Source organism: Ranitomeya variabilis, chromosome 1 (assembly GCF_051348905.1).
Source record: "Ranitomeya variabilis isolate aRanVar5 chromosome 1, aRanVar5.hap1, whole genome shotgun sequence".
Classification (NCBI taxonomy): domain Eukaryota; kingdom Metazoa; phylum Chordata; class Amphibia; order Anura; family Dendrobatidae; genus Ranitomeya; species Ranitomeya variabilis.
The window spans coordinates 731,615,779-731,631,630 of NC_135232.1; the positions used below are offsets into that span (position 1 = coordinate 731,615,779).

At 44.2% G+C, this 15,852-nt stretch overlaps 1 protein-coding gene across 4 annotated transcripts in view; it reads left to right on the plus strand.

Moving 5' to 3' along the window:
* Positions 1–3,558: 3,558 nt before the first annotated feature.
* The window catches only part of MIA2 (MIA SH3 domain ER export factor 2), a 56,822-nt gene continuing 44,528 nt past the window's right edge, over positions 3,559–15,852 (plus strand). For 2 of the 4 annotated variants that reach the window (XM_077268787.1, XM_077268795.1), the window contains exons 1-6: positions 3,559–3,758; positions 9,011–9,144; positions 9,713–9,799; positions 10,563–10,677; positions 12,179–12,787; positions 13,120–14,262. In XM_077268787.1, coding sequence (XP_077124902.1) covers positions 3,638–3,758; positions 9,011–9,144; positions 9,713–9,799; positions 10,563–10,677; positions 12,179–12,787; positions 13,120–14,262 — 2,209 coding nt within the window. In that variant the 5' untranslated portion in view covers positions 3,559–3,637. The remainder of the gene's footprint in view (positions 3,759–9,010; positions 9,145–9,712; positions 9,800–10,562; positions 10,678–12,178; positions 12,788–13,119; positions 14,263–15,852) is intronic. The other 2 variants (XM_077268803.1, XM_077268812.1) reach the window with 1 other exon arrangement.

Genomic DNA, 15,852 nt, shown 5'->3' on the forward strand with positions numbered 1-15,852 from the left:
CGCAGAGTGGAAGGCCCCTACCTGACCTACCCAAGGGACCCCGCTTGTCTCTGGACTGCCCGGACTTCTATCCCACCTGTTGCCGGTGCCCTGGACTGTGGCCTGTCACCCACAAGTAAACCAGGTAAAGACTTATCACCGGCTACACCATCTACGCCACACACCATAGGACCCCGCTTCACCTGTGGGAAGTGTAACATCTGGGCTGCCACAACATCCCCCAGGGGACCCCTCTAATGCAGCATCAGTCCCAATACTGACCGAACCCCACAGGTGGTGTCACGACAAACTTTGGACATTTTACCCCCTTTAACGTTGAGGCCCAGGGCCACGGACTGGGTCACAGCCACCGTAACATCCCCCTTGCGACCGGACCCGGTACTGAGTACCCCGATGCCCTGGGGGCGACTCATCTCGGGGTTAAGTCCAATATACCACCAAAATCCTGGGAGCCCTCCACACACACTCCTGTGTCTCATCTTTCTCTAGCTGTCCCGGATGCCGAGCTATCGAGACTGGCTCTCCAGAACCACTTAGCCAACCCAAGTTTGGACTCTTCATATTGGTCCAGCCCCAATGAACCCATTGAGACGTAAGTCATCCCGTTTGGACCTCCCACTAGGAAGTTATGACCGATCCTAGATATTGGGAATTATTTCAGCTAGGAGGTCAAGGGAGGAAACTTCAGTCCAACCAAGAGGGGCGGTGGCAAATATTGGAGGGGGCGAGCTAGGGGTTAAAAGCTAGCTACACACCTTTAGCCAGTGTCATTGTTCTGCCATGGAAGCCACGTCTCGTCACGCTTGGAGATGGACCGGAAACTAAGATGGTACCTATGGATATGAGAGCTTCCCTTCATCCACAAGTTATAAAGAATGGTAACTTGACACATACAGCTAACTGCAATCCCATACCTGTACCCTCCGTTTACCTGTACCCTCTGTTTATCTGTACTTCTGGCTATAATTTCTGTATATTACTCTGTATATATTTGTATTATCTAGTGCACCTTTCAGCTTCTAAAATATTAATCAATTTTGGGCTGCTCTTTTATCTCGAAATCCGATTTTCCACATCCGGGAGTCCCACTAGTACTTACAGTATATGCTACCTGGGATTGGTTTCTGACCCGATATAAGCTTGTTACCGGACCAGGCTTTTATCTAACGAGGAACTGATGGCAGCATACCGTTCTGGTGTTATTGGTGGATCCTGGCAGTGATGGACTGGAGGTTTATATATATATATTTCCGGCCTGGGACTGGTGAGATATATACCGCCCTCACTGCAGAGTGCCCCGATAACCAGTATGTGACAGGGCAGCCTCTCTTGCGACTACTTATACTGGGTGCAGTTCACTGTCTGACCTGAGGGTAAGGGGGCGCCAGAGAGCTGTAACTGTAAGCTCCGTAGCAGATTGGTGACGTCAGGGGGATATCTGGATCCCATGGCTCTCATGTTTCCTTACACTTATGCTTCTCTGTTTTGGTTAATTCCCCTACCTTCACACCCCGATGCATTCCTCTATTACATGTTAGTGAATATTTTGTATGCCTGAAGTTTTCTGTTAACCCTTGTTTGTGTTGCGTTGTTTGTCGGGTTGGTTTACTACGGTGCACAGTAGCACCCCTCTTCCGTAGGTGGGGAAGAGAACAGATGGAGGGCTAACTCTGGAGATAAGGCAAGGGCGGAGGCCATGGCATCTTTACCTTCGGAAGTATACTGGGGAGCAGGGCAAGCTAGGGCGCCCCCTAGTGTTAGGGACAGGAGCCCCCTGGTCCCGGGTCACCTGTCAGCTGTGTTGTCACAATATGGAGGACTATGGGGTGTACATTATTCTGTATGGATGACTATGGCAAATGCATTATACTATATGGGGGAGTGCATTATTCTGCATGAGGACTATGGGGAATGCATTTTTACTATATGAGAGACTATGGGGTATGCAGTATACTATATGGTGGACTATGGGGTATATATTTTACTGTATGAAGAGCCATGTTTTGCTCATGTTTATTGCACTTGTCTATATTTGCCCCTTCCAGCACCATGGAATAAATGGCGCTATAAAAATGTATAATAATAATAATAATAATAGTGAGGACGATGGGGTGCATTATAGTATATGAAGGACTCTGAGGGGTGCATTATACTATTTACTATATGGAGGGCTATAGGGAGTACATTATACTATATGGAGGACTATGGGGTGCATTATAGTACATGAAGGACTTTGGGGAGTGCATTACACTATATGGGAGACTAATTTGTTGTGCAGTATACTATACTGTGGACAATGGGGTCCATTATAGTACATGAAGGACTTCAGGGAATGCATTATACTATATTGGAGACTAATTGGTGTGCAGTATACTATACGGAGGACTATGGGGTGTGTATTATACTGTATTAAGAACTACGAGGAGTACATTATACTATTTACTATATGGAGGACTATAGGGAGTACATTATGCTATATGGAGGACTGTGGGGTGCATTATACTTTATGAAGGACTATGGGGAGTGCATTATAGTATTTGGAGGACTATGGGATGCAGTATACCATATGAAGGACTATGGGGCCCCATTCACTTTGGGGGTATCATACAGTGTTTATGGGGCACTTTTGTTGACATCATACTTTATGGGTGCAATTATGAGAATCTAAGGTTTTAGTAGGAGGAAAATTACTTTGTAAAGGCTGCAGTGATGTGAGATATGCTATTCTGTGACACCGCTAAACATTCATTATTTTTTGTTGGGGGGGGGGGGCAATTACAATTTCTGCTATGAGGCCCCATGATTTCTATGTACGACCCTAGTAGAATAGTTTCTTTCTTTCTAAATGTGCAAGATAAGAATGGTATTGCACCCGGATGGTAGATGTTATACCAGACTAGAGACACCGTCCTCATCTTAAACCTATAGAAATGTTTTGAAAGGAGCTGATTTGAGCAGTTTATGGGTAAAAAACACCTACATTGCAGAGGTGAAGCTGATTTGTATTGAGGAAGTGGCTAAAATTCCTCCATCCGATGTGCAGGAATAATCAGCAACTTCTGGAAATGTTTACATGCAGTTATTGCTGCTCAAGGCGTCACACCAGATACTGAGAGCAAAGGGTTACATACTTTTACCACTCACAGACGCGTGATATTGGAACACTTTTCTCATTTATAGGATGACCATGTCTAATATTTTTTGACTGATTTGTTTGATTTGGTTCTTTCTTTACTTTCATGACTTTTGTGAGAATGTGAAGAAGTTTTAGGTCAAATTATGCAGAAATATGGAAAATTATGAAGGGTTCACAAAGTTTCACTGATGATTATAAATATTTATATTATTATTAATTTTCTAGTTCGCATCATGAATGCTTCTTGGTGGTGGAAGAAACTTTTTCCTGACCTCACAGTAATCCCCATGTCGGTCCCAGTGGCTCGGCTACATGATTTTTTTATCCTCTTTGCCGCCTAGATGGACAGGAATCTGAGAGGATGATTGGCAACTTCCAGGGACAAGATTCACAGAGAGTTAGTTAATTATTAACAGCAGTTCAGGCCTCAGGGAAATGACCAGGAGTGAAGCAGATCCAGGCGTCACGCCTGATGCACAGATTTCCCCATAAGAACCAGTTATGGCAGAGATGAGGGTCTCCAGGGTGCTGGTTACACTGGTGCTACTATCATTCACCACACAGGTTCTTATGCAGAAGATTCTGTCTGAGAGGAAGAAATGCGGGGATCCCAACTGTGAAAGTAAGTGCACCCTATGACAAATTCTTTTGTGTTGGATTTCCCATGGACACTTGTGAAGGGTTTGAATAGGTGACGGCTCCAATATGCTTCCATTGTCACAACCTCCTGAGATTTCTACATTGATATTAGGACAATTGTGACTCAGATGTTTGCAGGAGTCACCAGACGCTGTGTCCATATGCCGCTAATCTTATGTCACTGAGGCAGATGCACATTACATTGTGTATTACTTAGGGTACCGTCACATTAAGCGACGCTGCAGCGATAGCGACAGCAATGCCGATCGCTGCAGCGTCGCTGTGTGGTCGCTGGAGAGCTGTCACACAGACCGCTCTCCAGCGACCAGCGATGCCGAGGTCCCCGGGTAACCAGGGTAAACATCGGGTTGCTAAGCGCAGGGCCGCGCTTAGTAACCCGATGTTTACCCTGGTTACCAGCGTAAAAGTTAAAAAAACAAACAGTACATGCTCACCTGCGCGTCCCCCAGCCTCTGCATCCTGACGCTGACTGAGCTCCGGCCCTAACAGCAGAGCGGTGACGTCACCGCTGTGCTTTCACTTTCAGTTTAGGGCCGGCGCTTTAGTGTCAGGAAGCAGAGGCTGGGAGACGCGCTGGTGAGTATGTGCTGTTTGTTTTTTTAACTTTTACGCTGGTAACCAGGGTAAACATCGGGTTACTAAGCGCGGCCCTGCGCTTAGTAACCCGATGTTTACCCTGGTTACCAGTGTAAAATATCGCTGGTATCGTCGCTTTTGCTGTCAAACACGGCGATACACGGCGACCTAGCGACCAAATAATGTGCAGACCTTCTAGCAGCGACCAGCAATTTCACAGCGGGATCCAGATCGCTGCTGCGTGTCAAATACAGCGATATCGCCATCCAGGTCGCTGCAACGTCACGGATTGCTGGCGATATCGCCTAGTGTGACGGTACCTTTAGACACGGGCGCACTATGGATATTTCTATATAATATTTGTGATTTTGGGCATTTGGGATAGAAAGAAAACAGCGAGTTACGACACAGAGGGGACGAAGGTCACCCAGTGTTTATGGCTGGTTACAGATAATGAAAGCAGGGGAAGAGTAAGCTGAAGTCTGCAATGATTAGATATAGCTTGCACTCCATACCATGGCATACCCGTCTTATCCTGCTATACACCTCTATACCCCATTATACCCCTCTACAATCCACGGGATGCTCCTCCATTCTCCTCCTTACCTATCGATACTCCTCCATGCCTCCACACTCCTCGCTTACCTCATTCTCCTCCATACCAATGCATGCTCCTCCATTCTCCTCTATTCTCCTCTATTCTCCCCCATTCTCCTCCATGCTCCTCTATTCTCCTCTATTCTCCTCCATTCCCCTCTATTCTCCTCTGTTCTCCTCCATTCTCCTCTATTCTCCTCCATTCTCCTCCATGCTTCTCTATTCTCCTCTGTTCTCCTCCATTATCCTCCATGCTCCTCTATTCTCCCCATTTTCCTCCATACCTATCCATACTCATGCATGCTCCTCTCTTCTCTCATTCTCCTCCATACTTCTCCATACCCCTCCATTCTGCTCCTCCCTTCCCTCATTCTCCTCCATACTTCTCCATACTCCTACATTCTACTCTATGCTCCTCCATTCTCATCCATTCTCCTCCATGCTCGTCCATACTCCTCCATTCTCCTCCATGCTCCTTTATACGCCTCCATTCTCCTCTATGCTTTCATTTGCAATTGCCTCCATACCCCTCCATACTCATCCATGCTCCTCCATTCTCCTCCATGCTCCTCCATTCTCCTCTATTATCCTCCATGCTCCTCCATGCTACATTCTCCTCCATTCTTCCTTATGCTTCTCCATACTCATGCATGCTCCTCCATTCTCTTCCATACTCCTCTACTCTACTCCATGCTCTTCCATGATCATCCATTCTCCTCCATATCTCTCCATGCCCCTCCATACTCCTTCATTCTCCCTCATTCTCCTCCATGCCCCTCCTTACTCCTGCATGCTCCTTCATACTCCTCCATGCTTCCCCATGCTCCTCCATGCTTCCCCATGCTCCTCCATGCTTCCCCGTGCTCCTCCATGCTTCTCTATGCTCCTCCATTCTCCTTCATTCTCCCTCATTCTCTTCCATGTTTATCCATGCTTCTCCATGTACCTCCATTCTCCTCCTTACTCCTCCATGCTCCTCCATACTCCTCTATTCTCCCCATTCCCCTCCATACTCATGCATGCTCCTTTATGATCCTCCATTCTCTTCCATGCACCATTCTCCTCCATGCTCCATTCTCCTCCGTGCCCCTCCATACTCCTGCATGCTCCTCCATATCTCTCTATGCCCCTCCATACTCCTTCATATCCCTACATACACCTACATACTCCAACACTCCTCCTTATAGCCAAACGGATGGTGCAGGTTAGGATGGACTTAATGGGGCAGTGGGAGGCTACAGAGAAGATTGTTGTACAAGGCATAATAATACCCCATGGAGACTTCTACAACAGTCTTCTCTGTAGTTCAGCACCCAGATAATATGCCTCTAGTCCCAGCAGCGGCTGCCCAACACCGTGGTCCAGGGTTGTCCTAATTGAGGCCCCGCATCCCTCTGTGGTTTCATTGCTTGTACATTAGAATAAATTTTGTCCTTACTGGGGTGGAAATCTCTCCATATATTGACCTCCGGCTGTGCTGGTGCTTATACACAGGAGCGCGGTGCACAGCAGCATCTGATCAAGCAGAGCCGCACTATAGGGGACAGGCCAGTGTCCTGTTGTAGCACAAGAAGTTGAATTCAGACTATCTCAGATGCCAATAAATAATACTGATAAGCTTGAGTTAAGGGCCATACTGTACCTGTATTCTGATGGAAAATCAGCTGCAGAACAAAGCATAGAGGACGAAAAGCGCAGCAGTCTACACTTGTGATGGGATAGAAATATTAATTGGGAGCTCTGAGAGCCTGAGAGCATACAAATGCCAAGTCCGGGCTCTAAGACAGAGCTGCAGGAAAGGGTTGTGTGGGCTCTTGGAGGACAGGTGAGCTCGCTCCTCTTTGTTTTTCATTTTTCCTCTTCGCCTTCTGAGATATGTAACTTTTTTATATTCCAGTCACTGGAGATGCATCAAGGCTTGATTTTTTTTTCCTTTACATTTTTTCCCGTAGTTTTTATCATTACCATTTTGGGGCGATTTACTGCTTTTTTTTTGGCGTGAACAGTATGGTATAAATATTCTGAGATTTTATTAGTATCAAGTATGTTAAACATGTTCATGCTTTTATATATTTTTATTTTTAATGTTTTTTTTTTTACATTTTTTGGTCCCTTTAGGAGACTTGAACGTTTGATCATTTGTAGAATGCACAATACTGTAATGTTTCAGTGTATTGTAATATTATCTATCAGACACAGGTTTGAGGGCTGGGATGGACAATGGCATCAAAAGGGACCCTTGCCCTTATTTGTAGCCTATTAAATGCCGTCCAGGAGGTTAAACTGCTGGGATCGGAGCAGTTAGGCTTGGGTATCGGCTGTAAAACACAGCTCTTGAGCCCACGCCAAGCATGTACGGTGAATGTCACAGATAGAACCCTGGGCAGAGTGTGCCCACCAGACGCCATGGGCCAGATTTGCCCGGATTTGCTGGCTGCAGGCATCGACCCTGCTCTGAGATGATAATGACTTCTGAGATATTATAAATGCATGAAATAAACATTTGAAGATAAGTCCATTACGTGAAATAATGAGATATGATGAAGGAGTCTATGGATCAAGAGCTCTCCTGTCAGATTGTATCACACGCTCGTCCTTTCTCTTTGTTACATTTTATCACATTATCGTAATTTCTCCTTGTAACACTGTATCATATATTTATCGTTTTTCTCCTTGTTACATTGTGTCACATTCTCGGCCTTCCTTTGTTCCATTACATCACTTTCTCATAATTTCTCTTTGTTACATTGTATTACATGTTCATCCTTTCCCCTTGCTATATTGTATCACATGCTAGTTACTGTTCTTTTTGTCACATTGTATCATATGCTCAGTACATTATATCACATTCTTGTTGTTTATATTTATTACATTGTATCAAATGCTCGCCCTTTCTCTGTTACATTGTATCATATTACAATTTCTATCATATAGAAGGTGTAGATGGAGAAGAGCAGGGGCCCTAGGACTGAACCTTGCAGGACTCAGACAGATAGGGGGCGAGGTGACGAGGTGGTGTGTGAGTGGGAGACGCTGAATGTCCGGTCAGTTAGGTATGACGAGATCCAAGATAGGGCCAAGTCTGTGATGCCAAGAGATGAGAGGGTCTGTAGTAATAGGGAATGGTCCACTGTGTTGAAAGCAGACGACAGGTTCAGGAGGAGGACAGAGTAGTGTAAAAGGCAGAGGACAGGTCCAGGAGGGGGAGGACAGAGTAATATAGAAGGCAGAGGACAGGTCCAGGAGGAGGACAGTAATATAGAAGGCAGATGACAGGTCCTGGAGGAGGAGGAGAACAGAGTAGTGTAAAAGGCAGAGGACAGGTCCAGGAGGAGGAGGAGTGTCGCTTGGCTTTGGCAGTTAGCAGGTTATTGGTGACTTTAGTCAGGGCAGTTTCAGTGGAGTGATGCAGTCGAAAGCCAGATTGTAAGCGGTTGAATAGGGAGCAGGAAGAGAGTGGGGAGAATAGTTCGAAATGGACGCGCTGTTTCAGTTGTTTTAAGGCAAATGGGAGAAGTGATATGGGGCAATAGGTAGATACAGAGGATGGGTCAAGGGAGGGCTTTTTGAGGATAGGTGTGATTGAGGCATGTGGGGAAGACACCAGTTGTTAGTGATAGGTTGAAGAGATTGATTAGGGTTGGGATGAAGACTGTGGCGAGGTTTGAAATGAAGTGGGATGCAATTGCGTCAAGAGCACAGGTGGTGAGATGTAATCTCGAGAGTAGGGCGGAAAGTTGGTCTTCTATAATGGTGGAGAAGTTGGTTTTGGAGGAGGAGGGCTGAGTAGTTAGGTTGTGGGGTTTGTAGGCCAAAGCTTTCTCTGATGTTATCAATCTTCTGTTTGAAGAGTAAGACCTTTATCTTTGTTACATTGTATCCAATATCATTGTTTATATGTATTACATTGTATTATATGCTTGGCCTTTCTCTTTGTTACATTGTATCCCATTCTTGTTGGATATATTTATTACATTGTATCATATGCTCAGCCTTTCTCTTTGTTACATTGCTTGTACATGCTTGTATTTTTCCTTTAAGGTTTGATGATGCGAGTTTCAGCAAATCAAGATTATTCCGGACCAGACTGCAGATTCTTGACTTTTAAAACAGGAGATGAAATTAATGTTTATTACAAGCTGACCGGGAAGAGGGAAGACTTGTGGCAAGGAAGTGTAAGTCACCCAGCGTGGTCCTCCTGACCACCACTGGCCCTGGGCATGGTTTCTGTGACTGGTGACAGGTTGCCCATTTTTCTGATGTTGGTCCAACATGTTCGCTTTATGGTCACGATAGATAAGGATGGATCAGAAGGTTTTCTGTCCAGCTTCTCTGTGTCCCTATGATAACACCTCCATCTCCAGCAGGAAGAATTGGCACCATTGCAGCCAATCAGATAATAATTCGCATTTCGCCAGCACAAGGAGGAAAAAAAGAAACAGGAAATGAGATGTGTCATTATGATGCACAGAGTTCCTATGATAAGAGTGAGCGGGGTAAAGCACAAAGTGGGAAGTGTTGTCATCAAGACATAGGGAGAAAAGTTCCCCACTGGATGCCTGTAAATTCAATCAGTATAAATATGTAAAAAATGATTTATTGTATAATAAAACATCATATAATCTGTTAACTGCACATCCTTCCACCACCTATTGTTATCCAGCCATTGGGGAACTACAGGTCCCAGCTTGCCAGTGAGCATTGCCTGTTGCTGCATTGCAATTTTTTTCTCATATTTTTCAGACAGGAAAAGCGTACGGCTTCTTTCCAAAGGATTCTGTTACTACTGAGGAGGTTTATCTGAGTGAGGAAATAGAGATCCCAGCGCAGGTAACGATATTTATATCGCAACTTTGAAACTTTCTGACTCTATGAGGATGTCAGTAACTCCAGATTAACTGCTTTTGTCTATTGGGGTCTAACGGAGGCTTTAAACACTGTCTCATCAGTTTTTTAATTCCGTCATGCTCTGCTCCATTAAGGGGTCTGCATAATCAGTCATTACAGCTGAGCTGCACTGTCTGTTGGAGTCTGAGGAAGTCAGAAATCCAACTCCTGTCTTGTAAGAGGCTCAGGATGCGTTTTTCCCCTCAACTTCCATGCTTTACACTGCAGCTCTGCTTGGTCAAATGAAGATTTGCTTAATATTCTGTATATAGCGTAAACTTCCTTCCTGGGTAGGAGTTCAAGTCCCGTGTGGCACGGTTATGTGTTCATTGCATGGCACAATTCTGCGGGCACTGTATTTCTTTACTAATTTTCCACTATATGGTGGAATTATTGCAGTTGTGACACTACTATCTGGGCAGTAAAACTCTCCTTTTCTCTTCTTTGCAACAAACGGGTTGTAAAGTATTATAAAAACATGGCTTGCTTCTCTCAAACACAGCACCACCCCTGTCTACAGGTTGTGTCTGGTATCGCAGCTCAGCTTCATTGACGTGAATGGTGCAGAGCTGCAATACAAGATGCAACCTGTGGACAGATGTGGCGCTGTTTGGGAAGAAAGCAGCCATGTTTTTCTTACCCTGGACAACCCCTTAAAGGTTCTTAAATGAGACTAACAATGAAAGCCTACTTATTTTCTCTCCAGGAGATTGATTTTGTGTGTCTGGACGGAGGGGAATATGTTTTTGAGAACGAGGACAGTGTTTTACATCATATCAACAGAAACAAAGAAGACCCCATAGACCAAACTGTACAGGAAGGTAAGAATACAGGAGGTAATGCAGGACAATCCCAATGTATATAAAGATTTACATCTTCCTTTTAATATTAAAGGGGTTCTCTGAGATGAATAAAAGGGATCAGTAAACAAAATCCAAACCCTGATTTATAATCCTGGACCTCACTGAAAGCGACCCTGTCATTTCAGATAAGTGTTCAGAACCCGCCTTCCTGTGTGTAAATGAGAAATAGCACTATTTCTGGCCATGATATGCTGCGCATCCTGCATTTATCACCAATTTTCCCCTCTGCAGCCTTTACCACTAATTTTCAGTTGTCTCTGAGCTAGTGGGTGCAGACGAGGTGCTATGATGTCTCCCATACACAGCACACACAGACAGGGATTCCAGCTCTCCTGTCTCTATGCAGCACATTACTTGAAACAGCATGGAGGACATTAAACGGCAGAACTGAGCAGTGTAGTTGTGAGTCCAGCACTGAGGTGAGTTAAAAACTTACTAAACTTACAACAAGGCAGCAGCATCATGGATGACACTACAGTGTAGCTGTGACTCCAATTCGGGGTGAGATAAAATGCTTATTAGAAAGCAGTAGTATGGTGGATCTTATAGAGCATTACTTAGCAGTGCAGCTGTGAATCCAGCTGTAGAGTTAAATAAAACACTTACTAGAAAGTAAAGCAGTATAGGTCTGTGTTTCCCTGTCTCTGCTCCTTTCTCCTCATTTCCTCCACAGACATCAATAAGCAGCTGTAATCTGATCACTCAGTGAGCTTGCAGTCCCTTATTTTGAGCAAGGCAGTATTTCAAAGTGAATGATTAGTTCAGGCGCAAAGTGGAGAAGTTTCTTACATTCTTTTTTACTATTGATGTATGTAATGTTTAATGAGACAGCAGCGACCATTTAAAGGGAGTGTATAGGAATTTTGACTACTTTCTCATGTTAGTGCAGAATTCCTCCAAATTGACCAGCGCGTAAAATCGCTGCTGATGAACAAGCACGTGACCAGTCCCCTCCAATTGTAGCACACCTTACAAGGGAGAGCTGATTTTCGATTGGAGGAGGCTGATGGATGGGACTGGTCACATGACCTTGCACCAGCAGCCACTGTATGGACAGAAGTGTCGGTGAAGAAAACTGCACTAACAAAAGAAAGTGGACTACACCTTTAACTATAATGGATATAAGTTGTCATACCAGACAAAACTTACGGACAGGTGTGGAGCTATTTTTGGAAGAAAAAGGCCATGTGTTTCTAAACATATACAACCCCTTTAAGTTACCGGTAGATTTGCTCCAATAAATTTCCATTTCCCTGAGCATCCCGATGATCTAATACGATTGTCCCAGCTCTGTTAGATCATCATTCTACGTGTTGCAAACAGAACACCAATTGATTTTGATAATGGCATTGCTATTTAAGCAATTTCCCCATATATTATCATTGGGTTGTTATGGTCGAATGCTAAACAGATACTATTTATAATATCAGAAACTTAGCTACATTGTTTCCTTCTACAGATGGACAATCTACCAAAGATGTCATCATCCCAGAGTCACCAGAGCCTGAAGTTCAGGAGTCTTGGACTCCCTCCAGCATTGCTGGCTGGTTTGGCATGGGAAAAAAGAATGAAATGAAAAATGCAGAATCTAATATCATAAACATGGAATCCATAAATGAAGAAGCTCAAGAAGCTCAGAAACAGCCAGAGGAAGATGCTCCTGAAAAGTCTGGCTGGCTTGGAGGCGGACTCAAAAAGTTTCTGCCCTTTGGAGAAAAAAAAGTTGAACCAAAAGTAAAAGATGATGAGAACTATGGAGGAGAATCTTCCACCTCTAATGAACAGACTGACCAAGAGCAAACCAATATAAAGAAGGAGGCTGAAGAGTCAAAGTCAAAGTGGTTTCACTTTGGAATTAGGGATGTTTTAGGATTTGGGGCCAAAACTCAGAATAAAGAAGAATCAAACCTGAATGTGGTAGGAACAGATAACGAGGTTACTCCAGAGAATCACAGTCAAGATAGTAATCCAATGCTTGATCTATCGGAGACCTCAAGAATGGACCAAAGTGCGAAGACAAAGGACATCCAAATGGAATGTATGGCTGTGACCAACGTACCAGATAAAGGTGGGTCTGATGAGTCTGCAAAAAAGATGTTAGAGTGAGGATAGATGTGAGGTCTATAATGTGTAGAGTATCTGACAAACAAGTTGTAAAAAGTTCCTAGAGTTACAAAAAAAGTAAGATCCCTCCACAAGTCAAGGAACATCACAATGATTCAGTCCCGTTGTGTCAAATGTTCTAAACTCAGATAAAAGTCACAGTATGGAGAAGGAAGAGATAGAATTTGGAGAGAAGGGACATTCCACACAAACGTCAGTACATAAGTCTAGACTTACGTAAATATCTTGATACATTGTCACAGGGAAGTGAACTAAATGGACTTGGTTCTGTTGTAGATGGAAACCCTCAGGATGAATTCAGCCATCTTAAGGAGATGCATCAATCAGATGTTCATCTTGATGAATCATTGACAGAGATAATCAGCACTTTTCTAGAAGAAAAAGGCGAAGAAAGAAAGGAACAAGGAGTTGAAGGAGAACATTTTATAAAGACCTTAGGGTCTAATCAAGCTGATGATCTTGGAGAGTATGTAGCTAAGAATAAAGAAGATTCTGATACCTTGTCGCAAGGGATCAATGTCAGTGACATTTATTCCTTTGTGAATGACCAAGAGGAACATCAACCCAAGGTTTATTCTGACGATGAAATGACAAAGAAGGATAACACCTTTCATAATGGAGAAGAACATGATGAGAAACCTGAACTTGAAGAACCTAAACCTGTGCAGGCTTCAGAGTCTCGTCAAGAAGATGATTCCAGAGATCATACAGTTATGATTAATGAATATTCTGACTCATTGTCACAGAGCATTGATGACGGGCTCAAACACAGAGCAGATTTGGTCATCATAGATGATGACGATAAGGCTGAAGTCATAAATGTTGAAGAGATGGATCGACCACAGATTTTTCTTGTAGATAAATGGAAATTGGAAAGAGAAGGTGAACATGAAGAAATTCCCAAGAGACTTAAAGAAAACATCAACCCAATGGAGACCCAGGAACAGGAGAAAATACAAATTCCTGCAGAAGTTGTGTCTACAATGAGCGATATATGGAGTCTTGATGACCATTTCTTTGGGTCTTCTCATCATCTAAGAGATGATGTAGAGTCAACTGATGAAGAGAAAGTGAGCACAAACCTAAAGACAGGGAGGAAGGAGGTGGAAGAAACAAATGAAGAACATAAGACCATGGGATCTGAAAATAGAAAGCAAGCTGTGTGCACCACAAGTCAGGATCAGGACTGCATGAGGGGTCTTACTGAAGATGCACAATCCGGACAATATGAACATCAAGGTCTTACAGCCGGATCTACCTACATATCTACAGATAAGACCACCATCGAAAACTTGAGACCCGTCACTGAGATGGTAACAGAATCTCAACTTGATCCAGCAGAAAAAGGCAAAAAGCTCAGGAGCCGAGAGGACTTAGAGGATGTGGAGAATGAGAGTGATACCCCTAAATCAAGAGAAGGTGATGAAGATTACGTCTTGTGGGATCTGTTATGGTGGCACTCAGCTTTTTTAGAAATACAAATAAACATGAAATGGCCAAAACAATTTATTACATGATTGGCAGGAGATAACGATGCCACTTTTTGGACTTTTATTAGAGATTTTTCTGTTTTAGGGAAAAACAATATTTCAGGGAGGATGGAGAAGTCTATGTGTCCATGTGTGTGTGCCGTGCTGTGTTCACTAACTAAAAATGCTGTGTATATCAGTGTTATTATAATCCTCCCCATATGATCCCCAGCCGGAGTCAGTGCCCCCATAATGTGAGGAGCTTGGTTCTAACATCAAATTCATCTTTGCAACGAACAGCAATTACCCCCTGACAATAGCCATTGATCAGACAGGTTGGATTTCCATTTGTCTTGTCCTACTGTTTCTCCAGATGAGCGGCACTGCGTTGTGTCCAGGGGAAGCTTCTCCCTTCTCCCACCATAGAAATTATATTCTTATTGGTGCTGGTATTTATGGCCACTTTTGGGTTATCTCCTATCCATGGAAAGCTTAGACATGGGCGTGCATATAAAACAGATCTATACAATACCATCCCAAACACTACAATGTGTCAACCCCAGACACCACATTAAAGGGAACCTGTCACCCCTTCACCCCCAATCCCAGGCGTTTGTAACTAAAAGAGCCATCTTGTGCAGCACTAATGCTGCATTCTGACAAGGTGGCTCTTTTAGTTCTTGTTCCTGCCAAGGTTTCCTGTAAGTGCTTCTTCCAGAAACATCATACAATGGTACTCACAGAGCCCCCATAATGTGCCAACCAAAGAGATGTAAATTTCCTCTCAAAGTACCCCTATAAAGGTCCAACCACAGTAGCCACATAAAGGTCCACCCACAGTACCCTATAAAAGTCCACCCACAGTACCCTATAAAAGTCCACCCACAGTACCTCCATAAAGGTCCACCCACAGTACCCCCATAAAGGTCCACCCACAGTACTCCCATAGAGGTCCACTCACAGTACTCCATAAAGGTCCACCCACAGTACCGCCATAAAGTTCCACCCACGGTACCCCCATAAAGGTCCACTCACAGTAGCTCCATAAATGTCCACCCACGGTACCCTATAAAAGTTCACCCACAGTACCCCCATAAAGGTCCACCCACGGTACCCCTATAAAGTTCCACCCACAGTAGCCATATAAAGTTCCACCCACAGTACCCCCTATAAAATTCCACCCACAATACCTCCATAAAGTCCCACCCACAGTACCCCCATAAAGGTCCACCTAGAGTACCCCCAAAAGGATCCACCCACAGTACCCCCATAAAGGTTCATCCACAGTACCCCTATAAAGGTCCACCCACAGTGCCCCCATAAATGCCCACCCACAGTACCCCCATAAAGGTCCACCCACAGTATCCCCCCATAAATGTCCACCCACAATACCCCTATAAAGGTTCACCCACAGTACCCCCATAAAGTTACCCTCACAGTACCCCCATAAAGGTACACCCACAGTACCCCATAAAGGTCCACCCACAGTACCCCCATAAAGGTCCACCCACAGTACCCCCATAAAGGTCCACCCACAGTA